This window comes from Schistocerca serialis, chromosome 3 (genome assembly GCF_023864345.2).
Source record: "Schistocerca serialis cubense isolate TAMUIC-IGC-003099 chromosome 3, iqSchSeri2.2, whole genome shotgun sequence".
Classification (NCBI taxonomy): domain Eukaryota; kingdom Metazoa; phylum Arthropoda; class Insecta; order Orthoptera; family Acrididae; genus Schistocerca; species Schistocerca serialis.
The window spans coordinates 259,152,724-259,165,132 of record NC_064640.1 but is presented as its reverse complement, the minus strand read 5'-3'; the positions used below and the strand labels follow the sequence as shown (position 1 = coordinate 259,165,132).

At 41.9% G+C, this 12,409-nt stretch overlaps 1 protein-coding gene across 2 annotated transcripts in view; it reads right to left on the bottom strand.

The window, feature by feature from the left end:
• Positions 1–6,782: 6,782 nt before the first annotated feature.
• LOC126471582 (uncharacterized) overlaps positions 6,783–12,409 on the bottom strand; it is a 48,312-nt gene continuing 42,685 nt past the window's right edge. For both annotated transcript variants that reach the window (XM_050099812.1, XM_050099811.1), the window contains exon 2: positions 6,783–7,771. In XM_050099812.1, the coding sequence (XP_049955769.1) occupies positions 7,495–7,770 (276 nt within the window). In that variant the 5' untranslated portion in view covers position 7,771 and the 3' untranslated portion in view covers positions 6,783–7,494. The remainder of the gene's footprint in view (positions 7,772–12,409) is intronic.

The following is a 12,409-nucleotide window of genomic DNA, read 5'->3' as shown; positions in this document are numbered from 1 at the left end:
CCACTAAGAGTAATTGTGAAAACAGTTGTTTATTGTTTGAAGTTTACAATGGCAGCAGAAAGTAAAGTGAAACACTCAATTGCAAAATTGGGAAGTTGCTAATGAGAACATTAAGTCTTACTTAGAGAAATGAAGTTTTTAGATAAAGAATAGCGAACTTTCTCTGTTTAGACTAATCCTTGCTAATTTCCCGACTGCACCAAGACTGGGTAAGATGATGATGCAGGGAAAACATGTTTCAGCAGCTCCACCTTCCCTGAGTTTATTGTTACTGGTATGGACAATCGCCATGTGACGTATCAACGAAGAGCACTTGGTAGTGCTAAGCACTCTGATCATAATGGTATGCTAAACGCATTCCAATCATGGGAATATTTGCAGATGAATGGTAAGCTAGCTGAAACTGTTTTTTGCAACCATAAGATGTTGTCAGTGCCAATCTTGTGGGAATACTATTAATACTATTGTTCCACAAATGGACTTTAAGCTGTAAATCAGATCAAGAGTAGTGCTTAGGTGTGTTGTTTAATATTATAGAACACATTTTTTATAAATTTTATTTTGACGAATTTAATATACGGTACAAAGATGGAACAACTTGTCATAGTTAGTGATAGTACTAAACATCTTCATGTAAATGTCAGTACGATCCTTTGAACAAAGGCACTGCTAGCTCTTTCCATCCTCACATCTACATCAGAGGGTGCTAAAGTTCCATTTCTCTGTTATGAAATCAAAGTCGAAGCCAAGGAGACGCTAAATCCTAAGCTTGTTTCCTCTTTGTCTCCCAAGACGGTCTATACAGTGTGCTTTAAACTCTTCTGCTGCTTCGAAATACAGTCGAACGCGGCGTGCTTGCTTACGTGAACTCCCAATGACAGCGTTAGTGGGTTTCTTATCAAGCCACTCATTTTGAGATAAAATGGGGACCTTTCCAGAATGAGATTTTCACTCTGCAGCGGAGTGTGCGCTGATATGAAACTTCCTGGCAGATTAAAACTGTGTGCCCGACCGAGACTCGAACTCGGGACCTTTGCCTTTCGCGGGCAAGACTTGCCCGCGAAAGGCAAAGGTCCCGAGTTCGAGTCTCGGTCGGGCACACAGTTTTAATCTGACAGGAAGTTTCAAAATGGAGACCCTTGTAGGCCATTCTGTATAAACTTGTGTTCGCGGTTTTGTTATGCAAGATTGTGTTATTTTCTTATCATAATTTTTTTATCTTATTGAGAATATAAGGAAGTTGTTCCAGACTGGAGATGACTGTATTTAATAGGGAGCGTTTCCTCATACACTGTCATCATTTGGAGGAAAGTTCATGCATCTGTGAAAACAGGCATAGCGACGTTATTCGGAAAGGTATGGTCCAGTTACATGTTCTGCAGGAGACGATGGTCGACATGAAATCTCCATATCAGCAGAAGCATACTGGTGAAAGGTATGTGTGTCTGCAAGGAGATACTCTGCAACTAATTGTGAGTTATCCCGAAAAATTTGAGCGAGCATGGTTTGATAGACGCGCCGGGTATGGAACATGGTATGAAGTACTAGTCAAGAGGACTATAAGATTTAGATAGTGTTAATGTGCATCATATCAGATCCCCTGCTTTCTTCACAAATTTTCTCTCTCACGCAGCACACATGTAAATAATACACCCTAAATTATGAAATTCGGATAATACAGGTCACATACGAATGGTATACACGAATGCTTCTTTTGGATATGTTCTTATAGTTGTGGCATCGAAGTGAACCTGATCGGGCGAACATCCGCAACTGAGGAATACGTTTATGGATTAAAAACCGATTCAGTTCCTAGTAATTTTCTTAATTTATTCCACGAGCGGTTTAGAAGCTTAAACTTTATCTGCAGGCGCCACCACATAATTATGGGACCATAAATGTGTGGCGGTTTGGCCAGTGAGTCGTGGGGGATCACACCCACGTCCAGCAAACGTATAGGAGCGTGAGACCAGGAACCACAGCACCCGCCTGGACAGCTAGACATGAAAGCTTTAAGCTTCGACAGCAGTCGTAAAATAAATTAAGAAAATTACTGGAAACTGAGGCGGTTTTTGTTCCACAAATCTCTGTTAGAATCTGTATTGAGTTAACCAACCGCCAAAGAAAGAAACGTAGTGGTAGATGATATATTGTAAAGAAGAACTCTGACTCAAGAATCACACGTTACTATAGACCCGTCTTTGATGTGATGCCTGTAGCGTGTAGCTCATTGTGTGTCTTACGTAATGTTCAGTGCGGACTAAGGATCAGAAAGCTGTCTTCGTAAATTTCAACACGATTTTTACGAACCGTAAAAAGGCTTGATAATCGATTTTCGGGTCTAGGGGAACAGAGTATCTGGATTGGTGAAGTTATTGAACTGTTTACGTGCTTCTATTGTCAGAGAGTATCATGGGTGAACTGATGGAACTGCATGAATAAACATCGGTAGAAACTGCGAAGTACCACATGCCATTGATGTCGCATGTGTCTTCCATAGCAGTTAAGCAAACACTATATCGTGTAGCACTCCGAAACAGGGAGATGGCATCTTTATCCACACCAATGACAATACCCACAGAAAACACATGATTATGCTTGATAGAACTGAAACTCGACAAGTTTAATGGAAGATCATCTTTTCACACGAGTCGCGTTTTCTGTTTCGTGGGGCGGACGAACGTGTGCGACGAGAAAAACGGAAAAAAATAATTTTCACCCAATTTTGGATAGGCCACAAAGTAGTGGGGACAGCATTATGGTTTGGGAAATGTTTTCGTGACATTATGCGGAACCATTAGTCTACTTGGAAGCTACTCTTGATCGACTGGTTTACTAACTGTCCTTGAAGGTAACTGGACTGTGCGACTGGATTCGTGATTTCCTGTCAGGAAGGTCGCAGTTCGTAGTAATAGACGGCAAATCATCGAGTAAAACTCAAGTGATATTAGGTGTTCCCCAGGGAAGCGTCCTGGGACCTCTGCTGTTCCTGATCTATATAAATGACCTGGGTGACATTCTGAGCAGTTCTCTTAGGTTGTTTGCAGATGATGCTGTAATTTACCGTCAGGTAAGGTCATCCGAAGACCAGTATCAGTTGCAAAGCGATTTAGAAAAGATTGCTGTATGGTGTGGCAGGTGGCAGTTGACGCTAAATAACGAAAAGTGCGAAGTGATTCACATGAGTCCAAAAGAAATCCGTTGGAATTCGATTACTCGATAAATAGTACAATTCTCAAGGCTGTCAATTCAACTAAGTACCTGGGTGTAGAAATTACGAACAACTTCAGTTGGAAAGACCACATAGATAATATTGTGGGGAAGGCGAGCCAAAGGTTGCGTTTCATTGGCAGGACACTTAGAAGATGCAACAAGTCCTTTTAAAGAGACAGCTTACACTACACTCGTTCGTCCTCTGTTAGAATATTGCTGCGCGGTGTGGGATCCTTACCAGGTGGGACTGACGGAGGACATCGAAAGGGTGCAAAAAAGGGCAGCTCGTTTTGTATTATCACGTAATAGGGGAGAGAGTGTGGCAGATATGATACGCGAGTTGCGATGGAAGTCATTAAAGCAAAGACGTTTTTCGTCGCGGCGAGATCTATTTACGAAATTTCAGTCACCAACTTTCTCTTCTGAATGCGAAAATATTTTGTTGAGCCCAACCTACATAGGTAGTAATGATCATCAAAATAAAATATGAGAAATCAGAGCTCGAACAGAAAGGTTTAGGTGTTCGTTTTTCCCGCGCGCTGTTCGGGAGTGAGTGGTAGGGAGATAGTATGATTGTGGTTCGATGAACCCTCTGCCAAGCACTTAAATGTGAATTGCAGAGTAATCATGTAGATGTAGATTATTCAGATTATTGTCTTCCATATGGAGTACGGGAGGTTTTAGTAGAAGAAAGTGCCTGTCAACACGACTAAAAGTGTTCCTAAATGGCTGGAAGAGTGCTATCAATAGGGCTCCGGAGTTCTTACGAGATCCCCGAAAACCACTTATCTTCACTGGGAATCGTGTTTGTCGTGTTAATCCTTCCCCACGCACCCTTGTATAGTTATGTGACATACTGAATGCAGCATGTCTCTAGGTATCAGTAGGCGATTTGAATCGTTTCCGAGCTGTGTTGCTGTTAAGTGTACAGCAAAAGCAGCCCTCGTATGTACTACTGGGTGATCACATGATAATATGCCGTGACAAGAATTATAACCTGCCAACTTGCCAGGTGAACAGAATTCTCTTCCCCCTTTTCTCTCTCTCTCTCTCCCTCTCTCTCTCTCTCCCTCCCTCCCTCCCTCTCCCTTAAATACTTTTGATGTTAGCACCAAGTTTTATTTTAAATAGTTTATTAATATATTAGAGGAAAACGAATACTACCGTGAAGTGAATAGAAACGTAACTTCTAAACAAGTTCTATGCTCTTGTGTCGGAAGATAAATGGGAATATAATTTAGAGATTCGTTTGTTTTGGTTGCTAGTGAACAAATCTAACAGGGAAATTATGAAATTGGTGACACCATAGTTAATGCTTCGTTCAACCTATAAAAACATCGGATGTCAAACCGAATACTTAGAACTTTATTTGTAATCTGGATCGCGTTGTTTTAACTTTATGACATGGTAAGGTAAATTGCAATCCCGTTTCAGTAACCAAAATTTCAGTTTTAAAGTATACTTTCATCTAGCTTTGTTTCGGCATATAGAACATGTATGGTTGCGTTTTTGGAATTTGTTGGGTTGAATAGAAACAGTAATCGTCAGTGTTTCTTCAGAAGAAGACGAAGAATTTGACGGAAATGAAGTACCAGGTGGCAGTGCTCTCAATCGAAGACTTTATGCTGAGATGACAGTATAAGGAAAAACTAAGCAGTCATTTAGATTGTATACATGTAAAATTTGTTATTGAAAAAGCAAAGGCTATGTTGATGTGTTTTTGAAATATCAACGTCGATTAAACGCATTATTTTAACAGATGATGAACCATTTTTCAGTCAAAGAGTTGTTGTTCGAAAGTTCTTCGTTATTTCTGGAAGTATGACTGTAGATTTGAAGATATTTTTAATCATGATTTCAGTGACGTAATATATTAACAAAAAAACCAAGTTCAGGAATTTAATGTTGCAGTAAAGTAATTAGAGATATAACAATTTTTATTTGAAAAACAGTACAAAAAGACGTAGTTCATGCAATATTTTTAGTTTTTTTATTAAATGAAATTTTTTTTAACCAGATAAATTTTATTCTTATTCTCCTGCAAATAAAACAGATTTTGACATGTCTCTATTCACCGCAGAGACCAATAATTTTAATAAAATGATAAGATTAACACCACTGTTTATATTGGCCCATCTCTGTGGGATGAATAGGAGCATCAAGTTATTATTTTTTTGTTATAAAAACATGGCGTTGGTCCCAAATATAATTATAAGCTTAACGTTAGGCACAAAACCAATACTTCAACATAATTTTGTTTTTCATGTTTGTTTTAAAAATTAACAGTTATTTTCCTTAAAGTTGAAAATTGCTTCTTTTAGCCCCATTTTACGATGTGTTTTGTAAATAAAGATTCAATTCTTAGAACTTTCGTGGTGTGGTCATCAAAAACGTGTGAGAGTGAATTGTTCTCTGAGATGATAGAGAACATTTGTATGAGAGGCAAATTCTCACAGAATGGCAAGTTCTCCATTATTAGACGTGGAAATTGCTGATGAATGGTGGTCAGGGTCCTAGCTAATACATGAAAGAGAAGTCGTTGCACAATCAGTATGAATAACTGCATAGTTTTTTGCTATCCACGACTGCCGTTGGCACGATTCTGACATTTCGGTGGCATTCCTCTATCTGAGTTGTCATTTTGTATTGCAGTGTCTTGGTAGGCTCCAAATGGTATAGTAACTGGCCTCTGTGTCATGAGTTAGTGTATTTCATTGAACCTCGGACCACCTCACATCCTGAAATTGTTTTCTAAAACTGACGCGACATCTTCGTACATCATAATCCAGAACTAAATGCCTCAAGATTACTCATACTAAACACTGATTTCCGTGCATAATCTGCCTTCTTTTAAGTTTTCGTAAACAAGGTCGAATGAGCATAATGTAGGGAGACAGTTGTGTGCATGTGAGTGAGTGCCTGTGTGTGTGTGTGTGTGTGTGTGTGTGTTTGTGTGTGTGTGTGTTTTGTGTACATCTTTTTCCTACAGCTGGAAAAAGGAAGTGCATTCCGAAAGATAGCCAAGCTCTGTACCTTCTCCTTGTGTAGCTATCGACGACGCAGCGCTTCTGCCTTTGGGTGAGTCGTCTTCTTTATTCATAAATAATTCATAACTTGTTTCTCAGTCATAATACGCATAAAATACATTGTGCTGCAGCTTGTATCATTTAGAGGCTTATTTTGGAAACTGCACTTATCGTAGAAGGCGTTAGTTTCGTTTTCAATACATGGTTCAAATGGCTCTGAGGACTATGGGACTTAACTTCTGAGGTCATCAGTCCCCTAGAACTTAGAACTACTTAAACCTAACTAACCTAAGGACATCACACACATCCATGCCCGAGGCAGGATTCGAACCTGCGAACGGAGCGGTCGCGCGGTTCCGGACTGTAGCGCCTAGAACCGCTCGGCCACTCCGGCCGGCATCAATACATGTATCAAAGCTTTGTACGTTAGTATTACTTTATTGCTCACCCCAGTTACTTTGACTTTTTTATAGGTGGCTCTCCTAGGACGTAAATATATCTTTATACTGTTGCTTTAAACATTTTATTGAATGCTGTAGCGGAGAGCGTACACTGATTTTTTAAAATGTTATTCACAACAACAACAACAATTTGTAACTTAAAGATACTGAAGCACAAATTACTTCATTTATTTTAGTGTTATTAAAGGTATCTGACTAACTATCAGAAAATGAACGTCAGTGAGAGAAATCCATAGTCACATACAACACTTTAAAACACAATGGCCATCTTCTTTGCCTCTGTGAATATAGTGGCAATGAGTTCATAAATATGTCCTTGATTCATCTATGTCATGCAGTAATATCTCAGTCTATATTTTATAAAATTATAATACAAAGATTTTAATGATACATCATGGAAGCACCAGGTTTCTGGCGAGCCGCACTTTTAGAAAATTATAAATGTCACTTTTAGGATTCATTTCATTTGGTATTAGAATACAGTATTCGGTATGAGACAACAGGGTAAATCGTTTGAGTTTGAAAGATTTTTCCCTTTCTTCTTTTTGGGCTTATTTGCGCCGAGAGAAGTTGCCCATTGACAAAAAGATTCTTATAAAATGAATCTCGACTAGAGTCTAACGTATCCACAAACATATGTGTGTCAGCGGAAAAGTTTCAACACAATATGTAGAATTATTCCAAATAATTCTGCGTCGTCAATGTAAAGGCTGCTTTTCGGAAGAGATGTGTATCTCGCTGATATACCACAACATGACAAATCAGTCCATTTGTTTCGGCTACTGGGCAGGCCGTCAGGCCTCGGTAGCGGCGAGTGGGGACGGCTCGTCGGTGACCGCCTTGGGCTGGCGGCGCCACCAGAGGAAGAACACCCCGACGGCGAGCAGCACCCAGAGCGCCAGCGCCGACACTACGTACAGCGGCACGCGGAAGTAGTCGCCCCCCTCCGACTTGGGCAGCTTGGCCCATAGCAGCGGGCACGACACGAAGCACACCAGGATGATCACCACGCCCGCCACCACCGGCAGCGCCACCATCGCCACCATCAACCGCCGCCAGCACACGTGCATCCTGGAAACCCCCCAACAAATCATTTCTAGCTTAATTACATCTACGTTTCACAAATCACTGCAAAATGCGTGGCAGATGGTTCATTTTACCGTGCATATACGAGACTAACATAGGCAAATGTAATGTATTGCGAATACATAGAAAGAAGGATCCTTTATTGTATGATTATATGATAGCGGAACAAGCACCGGTAGCAGTTACTTCTGTAAAATATCTGGGAGTATGCGTGCGGAACGATTTCAAGTGAAACGATCATATAAAATTAATTGTTGGTAAGGCTGGTGCCAGGTTGAGATTCATTGGGAGAGTCCTTAGAAAATGTAGTCCTTCAACAAAGGACTACACTCGTTCGGCATATACTTGAGTGTTGCTCATCAGTGTGGGATCCGTACCAGGTAGGGTTCACAGAGGAGATGGAGAAGATCCAAAGAAGAGAGGCGCGTTTCGTCACAGGGTTATTTGGTAAGCGTGATAGCGTTACTGAGATGTTTAGCAAATTCAAGTGTCAGACTCTGCAAGAGAGGCGCTCTGCATCGCGGTGTAGCATGCTGTCCAGGTTTCGAGAGGGTGCGTTTCTGGATGAGGTATCGAATATATTGCTTCCCCCTACTTATACCTCCCGAGGAGACCACGAATGTAAAATTAGTGAGATTCGAGGCTGTCCGGCAGTCGTTCTTCCCGCGAACCATACACGACTGGAACAGGAAAGGGAGGTAATGACAGTGGCACGTAAAGTGCCCTCCGCCACACACCTTTGGGTGGCTTGCGTAATATAAATGTAGATGTAGATGTAGACTAGATTAGATCAGATTGTTACTTGTTCCATAGATCATGAATACGAAGCTTCGTAGTGATGTGGAACGTGTCAGGTTAATAAAAGGTGTCTATACAAGATATTAGATTACACAAAATATTACATGACACTTAATTTTTTTGGGGGATGAGAGGTGGGGAAATTACCCACTTACTACATCCAAAAATTCATCTAATGAGTAGAAGGAGTTGCCATTCAGAAATTCTGTTAATTTCCTTTTAAATGCTATATGGCTATCTGTCAGACTTTTCACCAAAGACTTTTGTGGCAGTATAATTTACCCCCTTCTGAGCCAAAGTTAGATTTAACCTTGAGTATATAAGATGAACATCAACAAAAGGAAAACGGTGATAATGGAATGTAGTCGAATTAAATCGGGCGATGCTGTGGGAATTAGATTAGGAAATGAGACGCTTAAAGTAGTAAATGAGTTTTGCTATTAGGGGAGCAAAATAACTTATGATGGTAGAAGTAGAGAGGATATAAAATGTAGACTGGCAATGGCAAGGAAAGCGTTTCTGAAGAAGAGAAATTTATAACATCGAGTATAAATTTAAGTGTCAGGAAGTCCTTTCTGAAAGTATTTGTATGGAGTGTAGCCATGTATGGAAGTGAAACGTGGACGATAACCAGTTTAGACAAGAAGAGAATAGAAGCTTTCGAAATGTGGTGCTACAGATGAATGCTGAAGATTAGATGGGTAGATCACATAACTAATGAGGAGGTATTGAACAGAATTGGGGAGAAGAGAAGTTTACAGCAAATAAACATTTTTTTTTTTTCAGCCTTCAGTTGCAAGGTAATTTTAATCGTTTACCTAGGTTTCGATTCCAGTAATGGAATCTTCTTCAGAACCTATAAATTAAACCACATGCGGACATATATTACTCACTAAAATGCATTATCTGTCTAATGATTGAATATTAAAGAAATTGTGATACTTACAAAAAATTAAATTATTTTGTGAGCCAAACACTGGCCATGTCACAGAGTAAAAATTAAAACATTAAAGACGCATAATCATAAAATTATGTCAGTCAAAATTAAAACCATTAAGGCGAATGTAGACGGAGCTACGCCGGCCAAAAATCAGGACGACACGTAAGCGGCTCGAAAACTAGGCGTTGTGAGCAGTTACGCGACGAGGCTCGGCCGCGGCCAAGCGCATGCGCAAGCGCAAGCGCAGGGGCGAGAGACAAACTGTCTCAAAATTACTTAGAGCAAATATACATATAAACAAAATGTGACTAAAGCCGTCTTACAATTGGACAAACCTATCTATTGGTATAGCAACATTAAACAATTTACCTGAGAACAAACTACAAAGCCAAGGTATAATTTTTTTTTTTTTCAATATTATAGTAAGAGGGCGTAGCCCCGCTACAGTAACTAAAAATTAGTGTCAAAACCATGCGTGCTAAGCCTAAAATGTCTTTAACATAAAAACGCCTTAGCAACTACACTCCTGGAAATTGAAATAAGAACATCGTGAATTCATTGTCCCAGGAAGGGGAAACTTTATTGACACATTCCTGGGGTCAGATACATCACATGATCACACTGACAGAACCACAGGCACATAGACACAGGCAACAGAGCATGCACAATGTCGGCACTAATACAGTGTATATCCACCTTTCGTAGCAATGCAGGCTGCTATTCTCCCATGGACACGATCGTAGAGATGCTGGATGTAGTCCTGTGGAACGGCTTGCCATGCCATTTCCACCTGGCGCCTCAGTTGGACCAGCGTTCGTGCTGGACGTGCAGCCCGCTTTAGACGACGCTTCATCCAGTCCCAAACATGCTCAATGGGGGACAGATCCGGAGATCTTTCTGGCCAGGATAGTTGACTTACACCTTCTAGAGCACGTTGGGTGGCACGGGATACATGCGGACGTGCATTGTCCTGTTGGAACAGCAAGTTCCCTTGCCGGTCTAGGAATGGTAGAACGATGGGTTCGATGACGGTTTGGATGTACCATGCACTATTCAGTGTCCACTCGACGATCACCAGTGGTGTACGGCCAGTGTAGGAGATCCCTCCCCACACCATGATGCCGGGTGTTGGCCCTGTGTGCCTCGGTCGTATGCAGTCCTGATTGTGGCGCTCACCTGCACGGCGCCAAACACGCATACGACCATCATTGGCACCAAGGCAGAAGCGACTCTCATCGCTGAAGACGACACATCTGCATTCGTCCCTCCATTCACGCCTGTCGCGACACCACTGGAGGCGGGCTGCACGATGTTGGGGCGTGAGTGGAAGACGGCCTAACGGTGTGCGGGACCGTAGCCCAGCTTCATGGAGACGGTTGCGAATGGTCCTCGCCGATACCCCAGGAGCAACAGTGGCCCTAATTTGCTGGGAAGTGGCTGTGTGGTCCCCTACGGCACTGCGTAGGATCCTACGGTCTTGGCGTGCATCCGTGCGTCGCTGCGGTCCGGTCCCAGGTCGACGGGCACGTGCACCTTCCGCCGACCACTGGCGACAACATCGATGTACTGTGGAGACCTCACGCCCCACGTGTTGAGCAATTCGACGGTACGTCCACCCGGCCTCCCGCATGCCCACTATACGCCCTCGCTCAAAGTCCGTCAACTGCACATACGGTTCACGTCCACGCTGTCGCGGCATGCTGCCAGTGTTAAAGACTGCGATGGAGCTCCGTATGCCACGGCAAACTGGCTGACACTGACGGCGGCGGTGCACAAATGCTGCGCAGCTAGCGCCATTCGACGGCCAACACCGCGGTTCCTGGTGTGTCCGCTGTGCCGTGCGTGTGATAATTGCTTGTACAGCCCTCTCGCAGTGTCCGGAGCAAGTATGGTGGGTCTGACACACCGGTGTCAATGTGTTCTTTTTTCCATTTCCAGGAGTGTATGTGTCATTACCAGGCATATAACGAAATACAAAGACACACATGTACAATCGCATATAAAATACAGGGACAAAACAGATAGGGAAACAGCATCGGCCATTCGAGGCGGACTGTTGGTTAACTCCACTGGAGTAAAGGTTGAAATCCTTTGAAATAATTTCTATTTTTTAATTGCAGCTGATCATTAAGTAAGTTGTCTCTATCAATACTAAGATGTTTAAAAATTTGCAATTCTTCGAGGGTGTCTAGCCTACATCCCTTTACTTCATTATGCAACAGCTCTGCGTCTTTTAGAGGCTTGGGAGCATGCGCCTTTTGGACCAGATGTTCAGCAAATGTAGAGCCTCGAGTTCCATCACCGCTTTTTGTCGGCAGATGCTCTTTAAACCTAACAGACAGGGCCCTTCCTGTCTGGCCAATGTAATAAGAAGGACATTCAGCACACGTGATTTTATACACACCTGACAGCGATGATTTATCATTACCTTTATCCAGGGAATTAACTAAGTTCTTTTTGAGGTTGTTGGTGGTAGAGTATGAAACTTTACACCCTAGGTTTTTTAATAAACGACCTACCTTATAGGATATGTTACCTATAAAGGGAACTGATATGTATTTCGTTGCCTGGTGTTGATAGTGAGTGTCTGAACTGGAAAGGGTAGTAGTCTTCTTTCGTGTTTTTTTATTGAACAACTGTCTCACTATACTGGGATTATATCCATTATTCTGAGCGATGTTTTCGAGGACTTTTAATTCATTCTGAAAGTTGACTGGCGAAAGTGGAATGGAAAGAGCTCGATGGATACTCGAGTGAAAAAAGGCCATTTTTTGGGCCTGAGGATGGGTGGAATCAGCTGGGATGATGATGTCGGAATAGGTTGCTTTCCGAAAAATTTTGAACTCTATTTTGTTGCCAATAATGGATAGAGTCAGATCGAGATA